Source organism: Natrix helvetica (genome assembly GCF_964273705.1).
Source record: "Natrix helvetica genome assembly, chromosome: 1".
NCBI classification, from domain to species: Eukaryota; Metazoa; Chordata; class Lepidosauria; order Squamata; family Natricidae; genus Natrix; species Natrix helvetica.
The window spans coordinates 136,765,062-136,784,039 of record NC_138548.1 but is presented as its reverse complement, the minus strand read 5'-3'; the positions used below and the strand labels follow the sequence as shown (position 1 = coordinate 136,784,039).

The window sequence follows — 18,978 nt, the reverse complement described above, 5'->3', positions numbered from 1 at the left end:
GAGGGGAGGGGTTGGACTAGAAGACCTCCACGGTCTCTTCCGACTCCGTTATTTCTGCCTTCAGTCCTGCCTTCATTCCCATCCATCCTGACTCCAATTTAAAAAAAGCCGGGAGAGGCCTCTCTTCAGGGCTGCAGAGAGTTAATCGCTGCTGGATGCCGATTGGGCGGGCTGGGCGGAGATTTACCATTCAGAGCCCGGGCAGCAAGAAAGTTCAGGAGTTTGGGAAGAGAGTCCCAGCCAGAGAGCTGAAGAGTCATCCAGGAAAGGAGGGGAAGGGGGAGGGGGGCAGGTTGAGGAGAAACAAACACAGCCAAAGAAAAAACCAAACCCCCAAATCCCAAAGCGATCCAGGCGGCAGAGAAGGAGGCAGTGGCTGCTTCCAGGGCCTGGGAGATCTGCCCGTTTCAGGCCGTCCCGCAACTTTGGATTCCCTGGAGAGCGACCGGCCAGATTCGCCCGGGACGGAAACAGCCAGACGATGTGAAGAAGCAGCCAGCCGCCGATCCTCTCTTGCCTTACTTTCCTCCGGCTGGCTGACTGGCTGGCTGGCTTGGACTCGGTGGCCGTAGACACTAATGCTTAGGATCGCGCCCGATCCAGCCGCCCAAGCGATCCGTGCCTCCTGCCGTGGCAGCGGTGGCCTTTGTTAACGACTCCCGCCGGGCTTCCCCCCCCCCCCCAAAGCTTTTTAGTCCTCTCGTCTGCGGCGGCGATCGTCGTCATGGCCCTGGGGAAGAGGTTCCCGCGGTACGCCGCCGCCGCCGCCTGCCTTTGGATCCTCTCCTCCGTTTGCCCCGGCGTTGCAGGTGAGTGCAAACCAAAAGGGACTTGGCGGAATATATTTTATTTGGCGCCGGGGACGTTCGGGGTGGTGGTGGTGACAAGATGTCATAGTTGTGTGAATCTTGCATGGGGAAGGGAGGGGAGTTGTGTCAGACGGCCGCCCAATTCACAGTAAAGGATAACTTTATTTTTGTGAATCTTTAAGCTGCTTTTCGCGGCAGGCAGGACTTGGGGAAGCGGGGAAGAGAAGGAGTTAATGGGAAACAATAAACGTAGCACGTGTAGAACTCCCTGTAAACATACCAGTGTTTCGATAGCAGCAGCAGCAGCCCAGAGGTCTGTAAATAGATGGGCGGTTATTCAACACCCCTCTCCCCCCCCCCCCCAATGTATGGTCTGGGTTCCTTCAACTGTACTTGCAGGAGGATGGGACCGGCTGCCAAGGCATTTTGGAGGGTGCCCGGTTGCTTTGGCTGCAGCGAAGAAGTGGCTAAATGGATTGATTAAAGTTTGCCAGGTCTTTCGGATGATGCCACGTGAAACAAAAGCTGTAGAAACAGAACCTGAATTGGTAGTGGTGCCTGAAGAATAGACACCCCAAGCTTTTAACAGAACAGGATGACAAGAGTTGGAAAGGGACCTTGGAAGTCTTCTACTTAAACTCCCTGCTCAGGCAGGAAGCCCTATATACCATTTCAGACAAATAGTTGTCCGGTTTCTTTTTTAAAACTTTCCCTGTTGGAGCACTCACAATCTGGAATCCAGCCTTTCCACTGATTAATTGTCCTAACTTGTCAGGAATTTTCTCCTTGATTAGTTTTCATCCATTGCTTCTTGTCATGACTTCAGATGCTTTGGAGCTTACTTCTGCCCTATGAGAGAAGGCTCTCTGGTGTTTTGTTTTTCCCCCAACTGAACCAAGCAGACGTGGGTGTTGTAGGAGTGTATGGACTTGGTTTGCTGATACAGTGTTTTTCAAAGTGTTTATAAGGTGGTTAGTGATTTTGAAATAGCTGTAGCTCAGCTTTCCCAGTGTGGCGCCTTGAGAATGCAGCTTTCAAGATATTCAACATTGTGCCAAGTTGGGCAAGATTTCCATAGATGTGGAAGCTGGTGAGAATATGCGGGCAGTCCAAAGTAAAGAAGACTTCTCCTTCATATTCTGTTTACATGTTCTAGAAAGAGTGCAGAGAAGAGCAACCAAGATGTTTAGGGGACTGGAGGCTAAAACATACAATGAGTGGTTGCAGGAACTGGCCATGGCTAGTCTAGTGAAGAGAAGCACCAAGGGGGAGATGATAGCAGTGTTCCAATATTTGAGGGGTTGTTACAGAGAGGAGGGGGTCAAGTTATTTTCCAAGGCACCTGAAGGCCAGACAAGGAATAATGGGTGGAAACTTTCTGACACAGAGAACAATCCACCAATGGAACAGCCCACCTTCGGAAGTTGCAGGAGCTTCATCACTGGGGGCTTTCAAGAAGAGATTGGACTGCCATTTTCCAGAAATGGTGTAGGGTCTCTTCCTTGGGTGTGGGGTTGGATTAGATGACCTACAAGGTCCCTTCCAACTCTGTTAACCTGTTAATATCAAGTCCCCAAACGTGCTTATTAGCTCTTCTGTATCTTTGGAAATAGTCTTGTTACTAGCTTATTTGCTTCCCTCTCTTTACCTTTAAGATGCTTCCAGGGAAAGTTAGAAACAAGGTGGTCTTTAAATGCTAGTTTAATTCCTACTGCTTGTTGCAGAAGTAGATTACTCAGCAGAGAAAATAACACTGGCAGGTATGGTTGCCCTGTATCACTTCCAGCAGTAATATTGAATAGCTGGAGATGTAAGAGAAATTGTAATGATGCCTCCCTCAGTGTATTTGAGGCAACAGATCTTTTTCATCTCTCAATTTGAAAAATAAGCTTCAATTACATAATTAGTTTTTAAAAAAAAACAATTTGTGGATTGTGGGATGTTTTAAAATGTCAATTTGCACCCCTGTTGAAGTTATACCCAGCTTTCACTTCTGACAAAAGCACTTTTTACTCGCTAGGTTCCCATTGGGGCCAGGCCATGGGACAAACACATTTACCTGTTTAATAAATACAATATGGATCTAACTAAACAGTAGAAAGTATTATATTCCATATAACTGTGATGGCAAACCTATGGCACGCGTGTCACAGGTGGCACGCAGAGCCATATATTAGGGCACGCAAGGCGTTGCCCTATCAGCTCCAGCTGACTTCAGCCATCATTTTCGACCATTTTTCAGCCTCCAGAGGCTTCCCTGAAGCCTCCGGAGGGCGAAAAACAACCCAGCGCGCAAACTGGAAGTTCAGGAACAGACTTCCGGTTTGTGCGTTGGGCCGTTTTTCTCCCTCCGGAGGCTTCAGGGAGGGAGAAAATGAGGAGGTCGCTCACATAGAATTATGGGTGTGGGCACACCCATGCACGACCCCCCTATGCTTCCCCCACTTTTGGCACGTGATGGCAAAAAGGTTAGCCTTCACTACCCTATAATATATCTTAGAGCACTCTATACATCGTTTTCACATGGAGTGCATTGTAATTTAGAAGTGATTGCTTGTGACTGTATATGGCAGTTGATCACAAGGATATGTGTGTGTGCGTGTGTGTGTTGCATTTGTGCTGATAAATAAATAAAGGGAGACTAGTATAGATCTATTTCAAGCTATTTAGTTCTCATCAGCTAACCATACCCTTACTGGGATTTAAACCTGGGCTGTTTTTACATGTTAGGCAGTTGTAAGCCACAAGCTGTCCTTCCTTATCAGCTGAGCCAAGGAAATAATTAAGTGTTATGTCAAAGCACCTGGTATGCCCAAATATGGGAGGGAGCATACTTTATTGCTGTTCCAATGCATGCTTCAAAAGGGATGCAATTTTCAGGAGAAAATGGTTAGAAAGAAGCAAAGCTAGCAGCGAAGGGGAGGTGTGTTCTTGTCCTGTTTGCGAATGTTGTTTTGAATTGCCTTCCTTCCACCTTTCTTAAAATACGGACACCACTCGCATTGTAACAGATGATGTACCACTACAATCTGTCACTCTACAGATTTCAATATGTGGAGAAATGCAAACTGGAAGTCTACAACAAGTTAAAGGCAGTTGGGTTAGCGGTAAGAAAAATTCCAAAGTCTTTCCTTATTATTATTTTTATACCATCTTATGAACATCTACATGGATCTATACACCTGTTTTTGCAACATTTGAAAGTGGTTTGCTTCTCTTCTAGGGCTGAGAGAGATAGTGACTGGCTCAAAATCACACTGCTGGTTTCAATATTTTTAAGGTTTTGAGATCTACAAACTTAATTTTATAAGGAAGTGTCTGAGGAAAAGATATTGTGATTGGGGGAAAGATGCAGGAATGAAGTTGCCTTCTCAAGATGAAAGGTGTGGTTATAAAGGTTCCTGACTCTAGGGGGTGGTGCTCATCTCTGTTTCAAAGCCGAAGAGCCAGCACTGTCCGAAGACGTCTTCATGGTCATGTGGCCGGCATGACTAAACATCAAAGGCACACGGAACACTGTTACCTTCCCACCAAAGCTGATTCCTATTTTTCTACTTGCATTTTCACATGCTTTCGAACTGCTAGGTTGGCAGAAGCTGGAACAAGTAACAGGAGCTCACTCTGTTACGCGGTGCTAGGGATTTGAACCGCCGAACTGCCGACCTTTCTGATCGACAAGCTCAGCATCTTAGCCACTGAGTTCACCTTTGACTCAGTGGCTTTGGTGTGGTTATATCTAGTGCTAAATTTGTGTTTGTCACGTTTCACTCAGGATTGGCCTCGAATATTTTATTGAAGAATAGAAGTAGGAATAAATATAGTTGACAGAGAAGGGCTGCTTGGTAGGAATACACATTGCATATTGCACTGGAATAATTCTTCGACTATTCTGTGAAGAGGTTTTGCAACAGGAAATAGGCTATCATGCTTTCCTTGGGTAAGTTCCTTGAATGACCTAGCTGGCTTCCGTTTATAGAAGCAGTAAATCTTCACATAGACGGTCATATCTTTGCACTCCTTTAAAAGGATCGGATCTCTGCCTACACATAGCATTTTTAGCATTAAGAAAACTCCTCTTGAAGCAACTTCTCTTTAAAACTTGAGGTAGCACAGAGTTGGTCTTTAAACAAGGCTTTTTTTTGCCAAGACTTCAGGCATCCAGGAAAACTACATAAATACAAGGCTGCTTTCTTGCTGATACGTTGCTTGATCCTAACCTGGATCATGACGTACTTTTCTACTATAAATATTGCTTCTTCAAGAGATCATATTTTTAAAGTTCTCAGAATCTCTGTTTGATACATGCCAGATAGCAGCCCTTTTTACTTCTACCCAGAACTATATTTATCAATTATCAATGTCCTAAAACAGGAGCCCCCAACCTATGGGCTGTGGCCCACTCACTAGTAAGCTGTGAGGGGTTTGCAACTGGACTACAGAAATGGCTGACGAGTGTGTGTGCATACATGCGCATCCTTGCTTGTGCAAGCAACTGATGAATGTATGCATGCTCATTTAAGTTCCGCTCCTCCCCCCCAGTCCACAAACCTGGAAATGTTGGGGACTTCTGTCCTGATACGCTGATGATGGTTCGGTTGTTTATTATTTGACACAATGCGATTTAGTTAAAAAGTTACATAGTGGCGCAATGGTTAGAGTACAGTACTGCAGACTATTTCTGCTGACTGCCAGCCACCTGCATTTTGGCAGTTCAATTCTCACTGACTCATGGTTGACTCAGCCCTCCATCCTTCCGAGGTGGGTAAAAATGAGGACCCAAATTGCTGGGGGAAATATGCTGACTCTGTAAACTGCTTAGAGAGGGCTGTAAAAGCACTGTAAAATGGTATATAAGTCTAGGTGCTATTGCTATTGCTACAAAGATCACATTTATCCTTGCTGACTCTGGCATCATTTAATGTCTTCTCAACCATGTGAGCATTCTCCTTGGTGTTAGAAAATCCTTTACGGACAGATCATATCAAAACTGTAATTTAGCGACCGAACATCCGCTTTGCCTCAGAAGTTCTTGTGTTCAAGACCCACCACTTCACAGGAAAAGTGAAGACGATTCCTGCCTGCAGTTATGCAAAACTGTCATAGATCGGTCTACGTAATATTGAGCTAAGATCTAACTCATGGGTATTGTGGATTCTCATTTCTGTTTCACAAGGGATATGCAAAATGTTTCCATTTGAACTCTTTGGAGTTCAAAACATTTTGAAGCCTCCCTTTTTCAGTGTGAAATTCTTCCAGAAGATACAAAATAACTCAAACTCAAAACCAGGAAGTTTTGCACATGTTTGTGTTCAAAATGCCTTTGCATCAGAGGTGGTAATCGGCAGGTTCTGACCAGTTCTGGAGAACCGGTAGCGGAAATTTTGAATAGTTCGGAGAACCGCTAAATATGACCTCTGATTGGCCTCGCCCCCATCTATTCTCTGCCTCCCAAGTCCCAGCTGATAGGGAGGAAATGGGGATTTTGCAGTAACCTTCCCCTGCCATGCCCACCAAGCCACGCCTACAGAATCGGTAGTAAAAAAATTTGAATCCCACTACTGCTTTACACCCTTCTATGTTACTATTAAAATAAAACTCTCTTCCCACCTCATTTGTGTATATACACTCAGATGTTTTTTACCCCTCGAGTGGCCTGAACTATATTTCAGAAAAGCAGCTCAGTGATTCCCTGTCCATAATTCTCCAAAGACAGAATATACTAATTCTCACACATTGTGGTACCTATTTTTTTAAGTCCCACAATTGGAAGTTGATGGCTGAGGTGGTAAGTCTTAATATTAGAAATTAGAAATTAGAAATTTAATTTGTTAGCCACACCCTCTCCGCAAGGGACTCGGGGCGGCGTACAATAAAATATACATACATACATATAAACATAAAAATACACACATATACATACATATACATACATGCATATCCCTTTTCCTCCTTTACAAGGGGATTTGATTTGGTTATTTTTCTAGTAGGGGGGAAAAAAACCCTTCGGTACTTTAGTTGATAACAGCTGCTGCTGTAATTCAGCATTCCTGCACTTTTAAGCTTCATACATCTTTTCTTGAAGCACCATGAAATTGAAAAATGTCCAACTCTGGAATGTAGCATGGTATGAAGCATGTAGTTTGGTTTGAAGTTGTTTTCTAACTTTATGTGGAAGCAGAACTGGAGGATGGTCTGAGGCTAGAAGACTAAGATTGGAAAGGCATATTAACCGCCTTTCTTGGAGGCATATCATGTCCTTTAATTCCTTGTCTTAGTTACAAAGGAAAAAAGCGATTCCTTGCGGTTATGATGAAGTTCTTGAACATGTGTGGGCAAATGCTCACTCAAGGCTCAAATAGAATTCAGGCTGAGTTAAACCTGCCAGCCCCATTCTAGGCTTGTTTGTGAAAAAATAAATTCATGGGACAACCAGGAAAATGCTCCTCTCATATCTATGGTAAATAATAATGCAGCGGGATTCTGTGAACTGGTAAATGAATCTAGCATAGGCCGCTGCAATTGAGATGTTTACTACTGCGATTAAAAATACTGGAGAAGCTGCTATGAAAATATAAGAATGTCCTTATCATAAAAACTTGTGTTAACTTTGCAAAATGCACTCCCTAAATATTCTCATTGTGATGATCGTGCACTTTTAAAAGTAGAAATAGATCTGAGTGCTCTTAGCTGTTTTGTTGATTTCCTTCTTACAATTACTATTTAAGAAGCAGTGTTAACAAACGGTCTTCTAAATTAAGCAGCCTGTGATGAAGAATTGAAAAACTGCAGAAGCCGGTGAAAACCTCCCAGACATTGTTATAACAAACACTGAATCCAAGACATCTGGAAGTAAAATACAAGCAAAAACTTGGGCAGTTAATTTATTTCTGAGTGATGAAATCAAGTCAGGGTAGAAACTGGCATGCTATTGTAAACTTAATATTTCAATCGTATTCCCCAGAATGCTATTAACGGAATGATACTGTGCATTCTATTAACACATTAAGTACTAGATCACAAGTCACTGCCTGAAATTTGATTCAGAAGCTGAACATTTGACATATGCCATTACCTGATCAAAAATCTATCCAAATAACCATCCATGTAATTATTCATTCTTCGTGAAAACAAACTAATTGATGAATTTGGCTTTCTATTTCTTGTCCTTCATCTACTTCACCTTCTAGCTTTCAAATCTACTATGTTCTAATCATCCTCCAGAACTGTTAGTTATAAGAATTGATACTGGGTTTGCCCCCACATCATAGTTCATCTTAAATCTGAATTTGTGGAATTCAGAATTCTATCAAAAGGCCTTCTGGGGATTGTATAGGTAAACAAATTTGTTAAACAAATTTTTGTGTAACAAAAATAATAAATGGATTAAATTCTGAGAGTTTATATTATGATAGTCACGGTGGTATAGATAAAGGGCATAATTGTCTGCTTTTAAATGCAGGACAAAAATGTGGAATGCTGTTTTCATAATCTTTATTTTGGAAAAAAAATATTTTATTCTCATTATGTAACACTACCTTATTTTGTCAGTATTATTATTTGAAGAAATAATTCACACATTAGCATTGCACATAAAATAAAAATGATAAAATGAGAGAAAGATGGATTTAGGCAGAGAGATGTTTGACCTGTTTTGTACACAGCATAGAAAATGATGCATGTTTTGCATTTAAGTGTAGGTGGCCTCTTTAAGAGGTGACACCAATGTGATGGCAGGTAATCAATATTTCACATTTTATTTTAACCTTTTACTGCTAAGGTTGACATGGCAAAAATTCTCCTTCTAGAGCAGTGTTTCTCAAACTTGGCGACTTTAAGTCCTGTGGACTTCAACTCCCAGAATTCCCCAGCCAGCTATGCTGGCTGGGGGATTCTGGGAGTTGAAGTCCACAGGACTTAAAGTTGCCAAGTTTGAGAAACACTGTTCTAGAGTTTCCCATCATGTTCCACAAACCACATGACATTTGCTTATTGACTTTATTGATTTTCAAATTTTGTGGCCACCTTGACAACCCCTGTTGGCTTACAGATTAAAAAGGACACAACTGTCTACATACAAGAACCAAAGAGCGCTTATGAACCAACCATAACAAAAAATAAATAAATACTCACCATCACCCTATCCACAATGCTTGGGAAGATACTCAGGTTTTGAACTATTTCCTGAATTGTGTAAAGATAGGAGTTATAAAAATCTTAGGGGAAGGGGGTAATATTGTTCCAGAGATAAGATGCTGTGATAAAGTAAGTGCATTTTCTGAATCCTTCAAGATGACGTTCTTTAATTCAGAGGTCTTCAAACTTGGCAATTTTAAGATTTGTGGACTTCAACTGCCAGAGCTGGCTGGAGAATTTTGGCAGTTGCCAAGTTTTGGGACCCCTGCTTTAATTGATGGTACCCAGAGTTCAATCTGTCCTTCTTGATCATATTGGATGGCTTGAAACTGTGGAGGATAACACAGACTTCATTGCTACATAACATTTAGCTTGGATTTTGAAAACTGATTTGTTGAACAATGGCGTCATTGTTCAGACTTCATTGCTACGTAACAGACTTCATTGCTACGTAACATTTAGCTTGGATTTTGAAAACTGATTTATTGAACAATGGCGTCATTTGCTTATGACAGTAACCCAACCTAGAGTAGAGAAAGAAATTCCCATAACATCGTCCGACATGGAAGAACATTCTCTGGGAGAACTGTGAGACAGAACAGAAGAACAAAATGGTCAGCATTGAGCAAAATAAAGAAGGCCAAGGAAGGAAGAATCTGTGCAGGCTAAGATAGCTTGAAAGCTACTACTTGAAATATTTAGCCCAAGTTAGTTGACTGCCTAAAATGTTTTTTTTTTAAATTGATGTCTGGAATGTTCTCCTCTGAAAATCAATTCTGCCTTTCTGTAGATTCATATATTCTTCATCACATCTCCTAAATTCCAAAGTCAGCAGGTGATTTATTTTTTTCTTATCGCTATAACACTTGTCTGGGTTTACAAAAAGAAAACAGAACTGCTTGTTTCTTCCTCCCCACGGCTGCCATCAAAATGGAGCGCCCTATCAATAGAAAAGTAGGCATATATGATTTCTATCACACCTCCCTCTCTTTTTTCTCCCTCCCAAAAACCTCTGTAGACCCATCTCTATGATCAAGTCAATGCATAGCTTTTTTTTTAAAATCATCCTTTAGGTAAGTGTTTCCCAATGGTGTCAACTTTAAGACATATGGACTTCGACTACCAAAATTCTGCGAATTGAAGCCCACGCATCTTAAATGGTTTAGAGAATTCAGCGTTCCACAGGTTGAACGTGTCTTTAAGCACTCTATGGAGATTCTCAGCCATCCAGTTCATGGTTGTCTTAAAGGTGCTTTTTCAAAAGGCAATTTGACTTCCTTCCTTTATTTTATTTGAAGACATTTTGCTTCTAATCCAAGAAGCTTCATCAATTCTGGCAGGATGAGGGAGGATGACAGGAGTCCTTTATGCCCCCCCCCCACTATCCTGCCAGAACCGATGAAGCTTCTTGAATGAGTAGCGAAACGTCTTCAGATAAAAACAAAAAAGAAAGTCCAGTTGCCTTTAAACGGTGTTTCCCAACCTTGCCAATTTTAAGTTGTGTGGGCCTTCAATTTCCAGAATTTTGGTAGCTGAAGTCCACACGTCTTAAAGTTGACAATTTTCTAAACCATTTGATACAAAACTGCTGGTGGTGGAGCAGGTTGTTATTTTTTCAAGTCTGTGGGGTGTGGAATTTTCAATTCTCAAAGTGAATGATTCATGCAGACAACACCCATCTTTTGCATTTTGAAAAATCATCATAGGCTGCACAAGAACAACAACAGAAAAGTGTTATGAAGGGAAATTGAAATTCCTACCGAGATGAAATTGCAAATCTGTTTGAGCCACATCTAACTTGCCATTCAGTGTTACCCTTTCTTTTTTGCTCTTACTTATGGTTGCTGATGAGAAATTTTGGAGCCAAACCAATTAATGCTTCTGTTGATCTTTTAAGAAGGATTTATTGGGATCTAGTGTATGCAGTTATTACACTGACACTTTGGTATGAGAGAAAAGAAATCCGTTTGTAATCCAGCCTCAGGTCATTTTCTCTTTAGACCGCATAGCATGAATGCAGAGTCATTCGTTTGATTCCTTTACAGTAATGTGAATTCAGTGAGAACTGTAGAACCCTTCCCATAATGCCTTTTTCCTTTTCTGCATTCATCATTGTTATAACTAGGCAGTTGAAAGCAAGTTAATCCCTTTTTTATTCTCTGTTTGCTTTCCTATGTGGTCCAGTTTTATGCAATGGTTAAGATACCAGGTGAGAAACCATATATAATATATATTATAATATTATATAATATGTGTGTGTGTGTGTGTGTTGTATTTGTGCTGATAAATAAATAAAGGGAGACTAGTATAGATCTATTTCAAGCTATTTAGCTCTCATCAACTAGCCAGAATCCCAGTAAGGGTATGGCTAGCTGATGAGAGCTAAATAGCTTGAAATAGATCTATACTAGTCTCCCTTTATTTATTTATCAGCACAAATACAACACAAATATAAAAAGGCAACATTAAAAATATGGTTTTCTGCCTGGATAGTCTCCTGTAGTGAGCCAATAGACAGAAAGGGGGAGTAGTGAGTTCCCTCCCATATTTGGGCATATCAGGGGTTGTAACACACACACACACACACACACACACACACACGTATGTATGTATTATATTATATTATATTATATTATATTGTTATATTATATTATATTATATTATATTATATTATATTATATTATATTATATTATATTATATTATAACCATATATAATATAATCTGGTACCACCTGTAGGAAGGTCCCCCCCTCATCCCCCAGAAGAATGAAATATTTTGGGAAATATTAAAAAAAAGGCAGAATATTATATTTCCCTAAAGGAGAAACGGAGAAACATGTTTTTAGAGGCAGAAAGCAGCCCCCAGTCTTTCTTAATAGTCCGCAGCAGATGCCAGCACTTAAGGAGATAAAGAGCTTATTGAAAGAGGAAGCCAACTAAATAGATGGCTTTATTCATAAGCAAAGCAAACATTGCAGGCAGAAATCTATTCAAGACAAGATATTTCAAAACTCTTGCAGCACAACTAACAAAGGCAGAAGGGTAGGATTAGAAAAGAACCCCTCATCCAAGATCCAACACAGAAGAAAGCCATTAGCCACAATAGGAATTTCCCAACACCCTTTCAGAACCCAAGACCCTTCACCACCCCCAGAACAGCTCAAACTTCAAAAGTCACAGAAACCTATAAAGATCCATCCACTCTTTCAACCATTTGGTCAGCTGACCCAGAACCATAAACCTTGGTGGTTCTGTTCACCAATAAATGGACCTTCTTTCCAGTCCGCCTCCAGCCTCCATGTTGTTTCTAGCATCTTTCTCCCAGCTTGGAACTAAATGAGATGGATTTTCCTTCCAGCATACCTGGGGTACAAAGCCAGTTAGATGACCTTGAGCTTCCTCAGTTGTCGGAACAGGCAAGGGCAAGCCACTTCCAAAATCTTGCAAAGAAAACTACAGGGACTTGTCCAGGCAGCTACCAGAAGTCAACACTAACGCAAAGACATCAAATATGTATATATCCAGAGTCTAGCTAGTGTCAAGATCTGTAATGGTAATAGCTCACTGCTGAAAGAGAGGGGGGGGGAGAGAGAATGACAGAGAGAGGGGGGGGGAGAGAGAATGAGAGAGAGAGAAACCTTGCAGCTTGATTCATATCTCAGTTGTCAACATGCCGTTATGTCAGAACCATGTATTCCATAACCCAAATGGAAATTATAGAATTTCACAAGTTTCAGCTATTGATGGATATGAATTCTCCTTGGTTTTAGCTGCAATGGTTAAAGCCAGTGGTGGGATTCATCCGGTTTGCATTGGTTCAGGCAAACTGGTTGTTAAATTATCCCCACCCCACCCACCGTTGCTATCAAAATGGATTCTGGGCACCGCGCGGCAATGGAGAAATGGGCAACAGGGTGACCGGCGTGAGGGAAGAAGAAGGCCACTTTCCCTCTCCCTGTTCCTCCTCCTTCCCTTGTGCCTGGCCACTCCATTTTCTGTTTCTCTATTGCAGTGCAGTGCCCAGGATCCACTTTGATAGTTGGGGGAGAGTAATTTAACAACCGGTTCACCCAAGGTCAGGTTGGCCATCGTGGGAGGCTTGTCCTGCATGTGCAGCGAAGCTGGAGGATGGAAATGGGCCACGGCTCCCACACAGCCAACCTGACACTGGGCGAACCAGTTGTTAAATTACTTGAATCCTACCACTGGTTAAAGCTACTAGTTTAAACCTATATATTACATGTCAAAGGACTAATTTAGGGGCCTCCAGCTCAGAAGGAAGAATAACCAAGGAGACAATATAACAACGATGTATAAGGCGTAATTGACCAGTAATCTCAAATTCAGGAAATGCTCTAAACAGCAGTATTTCTTTGATTAATTTTGCACAGAAAATAATGAAAGGGCAATGACCGTGTATATAATACAATGTTTCTTACTAGAATCTAGTATGTTGCCCACAATAGAGAAACAACACTGTGAATATGATGGATTTATTTTAAGTATAAAGAGATTGCACAATAACTTGAAATGGCTACATTGTGTCTTAAAACCCAGACGTTTGAAAGGCTGCTTCTCCTTTATCAGTCTGCCAAGGCTTCAGCCCAGAGATGGACTTCCTTGTAGGGTTTAGGAATACATTTGGAATACTACTAAGGATTTGATGGGCAGGTTGACCAAATCACTGCAATTTTATTGTATCTTTGCACAAATTGAGTGTCTTGCTAGATAGACTTAATTAATTAAACATTCCATTTGTCAGAAGGTGAACCAGGGTCGGGGTGGGTTCCGGCAATCACTACTGCCGGTTCGCCGGTGGCCATGTGGTGCACGCATACGCAGTACAATAAAAATCGGTTTGCGCATGCGTAGAAGCCAAAAACAAGATGGCGGTGCCTTTGGCGCCACCCAGAGAACCAGTTTGGGGGCGTGGCAGGTCTGTGTCGTCGCCAGTTCCAGCGACCAGGCCGCCAAAGTACTACCAGTTCGGTCGAAGTCGTCCGAACCGGTAGGAACCCACCACTGACCGGCATGTTCTCTATGAACACAATGGAGTATTTGAAGAGCCCAAAGAAATGGCTATAAATAAATAAACAAATAAATAGAATTTGGTACATACAGCTTGCTGTTTTGCATCTGGTATTTAAAAAATATCTCTTTAAGCAGTCAACTTGGTAGGCCCCATAGGGGTTAGCTCTCGAAGAATATTTGAGTGACTGCATATTCCTTTTGTCCATCTCTGCTTGAAGGATTTAATGCAGGGGTATCCAAACTTGGCAACTTTAAGACTTGTGGACTTCAATTCCCAAAATTCCCCAGCCAGCAGAGCTGGGAGTTGAAGTCCACAAGTCTTAAAGTTGCCAAGTTTGGACACCCCTGATTTAATGAAATGCCTTCCTCAGTCCTCAGACTTTGAAAAGTCCTGCCTAATGAGCTCAAGCTGATCTTTCTCCTTAATTCTTTATTTTATAGGTATTTTTATTCAGATAGTGGATAAAAAAGGCCATTGTATGCTATTTATTTTGTAAAAGCCCTTGACTTACAATGGTTCACTTAATGACAAAAGTTACAACGGTACTGAAAAAAAGTGACTTCTGACCATTTCCCACACTTACGACCATTGCAGCATCCCCCATGGTCACGTGATTTACATTTGGCTGCTTGACAATTGATTCACATTTATGACGGTGGCAGTGTCCTGAGGTCAGACACCTGGCAACTGATTCATATTTACGACAATTGCTATGACCCAGAGTTACGTGTTTACCTTTTGCGACCTTCTCACAAAGTCAATGGGGAAGCCCCAGTCACTTCACAGCCCTGTTAACTAAATGTCAACTGCAGTGCTTCACTTAACAACAAGGTTGTACAATGGGGCAAAACTCACTTAACAAAGGTTTCATTTAGCAACAGAAATTTTGGGCTCAATTGTGGATCACTATCTGTAATGCATAGTACTTAATGTTTCCATTCACTTATCTTTTATTTTTTCTTCTTCGTGTTGTTATTTAGCCACCTTTGAACTTTGGAGAAGATAAATTCATCTTCTCTGTTGCGAAGTAAAACTTGTACCTGATGTTGATACTTACAGGTTACTTTTGTTCCAGGAGCATTTAAAATCTCCATATTTTTTTTTCCCCTTGGGCTTTCTTTCAGCTTTTCTTTGTTTTCTTTAAAGGTCTCAGTGTTTGTTCAAGCGGCAATGCTACCTCTTGTGAAGAATGCTTGCTCATTCATCCCAAGTGTGCTTGGTGTTTTAAAGAGGTACGTTCCCCTTTCTTTCTCCCTAACAAAGTAAATTGCATCCTGGGTATTTCTAACCTCAGATTCTCTCTCTCTCTCCCTCTCTCTCTCTCTCTCTCTCTCTCTCTCTCTCTCTCTCTCACACACACACACACACACACACGCCCACACCCATAATGCAATGCCCATGCAACACAATCAGCCCGTGCTCCCATGCCACGTTTTGGGCCTAGCAGGTCTCCATGAAGCCTCCTGAGACAAAAAAAATGGGGTGCAGGGAGGGTGCATCACACACACCCGTGCTTCCTCATGCATGTGTGTGTGACCCCCCCGCCACGCATGCGCAAGCATCTCCCGCTTGCACCCCACCCCCTGTGCATGCGTGGCAGAGACCCGAAAACCAGCTGGCCAGCGGGAGGTGCGCATGCATGCGCAGTGGAACTGAGCTGGGTCAATGGCTCATTTACCCACGGAGAGGTCTGCGCATGCCACCTGTGGCATACATGCCATACGTTTGCCATCACCGACCTAGGAGAATATTGGCTTCCTCCAAACCTGTGACTTGGAGCCCCCTTGTAAGGAGCTAATGTTTAAGACAAGTGAGCCACTGGTGTGGGGACATCTAAAAGGCAGAAAATATTGGTGAGGATACAGTCATATTAAAATGAATTTATGTTATTTTCTTGGCACAGAAAATGCAAGTGTTTTGAATAGCCCTGCCAGCACAAATGTTTATACAGAGATTGTTGTGGCTGCTCTTTTGGGAAAAATCATCAGTAGTTCATGGTGAAGCATAGTCAAATCAGTTGTGAAGACTTTTCAAACCTGACTAGAGGTTAAAGGGCTGTTTTATATGAAATAATTCCTGAATCCTACAGTAATTTTTCATTTAAACATCCTCTTTGAACGATGCCACTGCCAATAACAACAAGGCTTTTGAGCTAGGCTGGAAAAGTTGACTATATTATACTAACTATGAACAGTTGTAGGAGACATTCTAAATGTCTTCACCTCACTTTAACTCAAGTACTCATTACGGAGGGGAAAAATTAAGATACTGTATCCCACAAAATTATATACTTTTATTCATAAAAATGTCTCATGAAGTTTGGATTTCTATGGAATAAAGTTTGGGTTTTAAAATTTGCATCTAGCATCCAGGTTTCTAGGATACAATTTCCACAAGTTGCTGAATGCAAATATCTAACCCAGGGGCAGAATTCAGCATCAATTAATCTTCCTTTCATTTGTAGCAAAGAAAAACTTTCTGGGTAATGGGTTTTTGTTTTTCTCTGCTTTCCAAAAAGTTTCATTTGAAATGGTGCCATCAGAATACATGACTTTATGAAGATGTAAGAGACTCATAGTCTAATCACCTTTTGGCATGCTTATGATTTTCTGAATAAGTTTCAAAAGCTAGGTGTTTAATAATACAGGTACCGTATTTTTCGGAGTATAAGACGCACCTTTTTTCCCTCAAAAAAGAGGCTGAAAATCTGAGTGCGTCTTATACATCGAATACATCATTTTTTGCCTCCCAAAGCCCCACCCCTTCACCAAAATGGCAGTGCAGAGTCTGTAGGAAGGCTTTCAGATAACTTCTGGGGGCTGGGGAGGGCAGAAATGAGCATAAAACAGCTCGTTTTTTTGTGTGTCCCCCAGCCCCAGCAGCATAAGCCTCCATAAGGCTATGCATGCAATTTTTTTGACAAAAAACAGGCCGTTCTTCGCTCTTTTTGCCCCCCCCCCGAGCACTCTGCAAGCCCCCCCCAAGGCTATTCATGTCTTTTATTTGAAAAAAACTGGGCCCGTTTCGTGAAAAACGGGCCATTTTTCGGAGGTTTGCAGAATGCAAAAACTTTTTTTTAACTGATGAGAATTACATTGATCAAGTGCTGTGCCAGCAGAAACAAAGTCTTAAGGTTTGTCAGCAATTTCCTTCTCCAGCACATGAATAAATACACCTGGAAACATCTACCTACCTACCTACTCTCTCTCCCTACCTACCTACTGTATTTCTCTCTCTCTCTCTCTCTCCTTCTATCTACCTACCTACCTAATCTCTCTCTCTCCCTGCCTATCTACTGTATTTCTCTCTCTTTCTATTTCTTTCTTTCTATCCCTCTACCTACTTACCTATCTATCTACCTACTCTCTCCCTCTCCCTACCTATCTACTGTATTTCTCTCTCTCTCTCTCTTTCTCCCTCCCTCTATCTACCTACCTACCTACTCTCTCACCCTACCTATTTGCTATATTTCTCTCTATCTCTTTCTATTTCTCTCTCTCTATCCCTCTACCTATCTACCTGCACACTCTCCCTACCTACCTACTGTATTTCTCTATTTCTCTCTCTCTCTCTATCCCTTTATCTACCTACTTAGCTACCTAGCTACCTACCCAACTACTCACTCTACCTACCTACCGTATTTCTCTTTCTTTCTCTCCCTCTCTATCCCTCTACCGACCTACCTACCTACTTTTTTTTTAAATTTGCCTCTTGAAAACCTTGGTGCGTCTTATACTCCGAAAAATACGGCAGTTCTCAATTTGCAACAGTTCATTTAGTGACCATCCGAAGTTACAACGGTACTGAAAAAAGTGATTTAGGATCATTTTTCACACATGACCATTATAATATCCCCATGATCATGTGATATACATTCGTATGCTTGACACCTGATTCACATTTATGACAGTTGTGGTGTCCTGATCACTTTTGTGACCTTCTCACAATGGGGAAGCCAGATTCACTTAATAACCATGTGACTAATTTAACAACTGCAGTGATTCACTTAACAAATGTGGCAAGAAGAATCGAAAATGGGGCAAAATTCACTTAACAAATTTCTCACTTAGCAACATACATTTTGGGCTTAAGTTGAGGACTACCTCTACTACACATGCAGAGATTCTTATGCTCTTTAATCTACGATTTAGAAGGAACACTTTTTGGGGAGAAAGGAAAAAGAGACAGGAAATTTTAGGTATTCCTATTGAAGAACAGTTGCCAATATAGTTAGATAATTATGTTATACGATTTTACCGATTTACCCATTACCAATATAATTATACCAATGTAATTTTTATCTAATGATATGACTGTTTTTAAAAAAACCAGTTCTAACAAAGGCTAATGAGCTTATGAAGCTTAGGCCCTAACAGGTTATACCAGTATTTCATGAAATAATTAGATGGTATTTTGATGAAAAACATGCTTCATCTGAGATTCTGGAGGTCTTTTTTTTTTTAAGAGATGAAAGCTTCCCTTATATTTCTGATTTCAGAGAAAAAACATGTGGTATATGGCAATGACATGCTTTTGGGATATGCATCCCTTGAGGCTAAGGTGTGAAAAAAGGAATGACATTCCAAGAAAAATGATTAAAGTAAAGAAGTAATTTTAGAGCTGAATGTTTTGAGTCTAAATCAGAAAATTCAAGAGTGGAGATTATAGCAGTGCTTATTGTGTTAAAAAAAATATGCTGGAAGAGATGAAAAGGAGTACTCAGTATCTGATGGGTGTCCTGTCTCTCTTTGTAATTTATAGATAGATGGAAAAATCAATAGACAATGTACACTTCTAGCTCATATTATGGGTTAGCTAAATTTAGTAGAGCTATTTTACTTTCGTGGTTCTTCAGATTGCAAAATAATCTGCCTCTTCTGATATGAATAAAGTTAAAAATGCTTTGTTATTGAGCCGCTTAAAGTTTAAAATCAAAAAGAGACGGGCAACAACCTTCAAAACTCTACCAAATCTGTATCTCCAGGGTCTACAGGAAAATAAAGA

The 18,978-nt window shown here is 41.2% G+C and overlaps 1 protein-coding gene across 1 annotated transcript in view; it reads left to right on the top strand.

Moving 5' to 3' along the window:
• The first annotated feature begins 229 nt into the window (after positions 1-229).
• Positions 230-18,978, top strand: part of ITGB5 (integrin subunit beta 5) — an 82,061-nt gene continuing 63,312 nt past the window's right edge. Inside the window, exons 1-2 of the mRNA XM_081951520.1 lie at positions 230-809; positions 15,121-15,206. Of these exons, the coding sequence (XP_081807646.1) occupies positions 725-809; positions 15,121-15,206 (171 nt within the window). The 5' untranslated portion in view covers positions 230-724. The remainder of the gene's footprint in view (positions 810-15,120; positions 15,207-18,978) is intronic.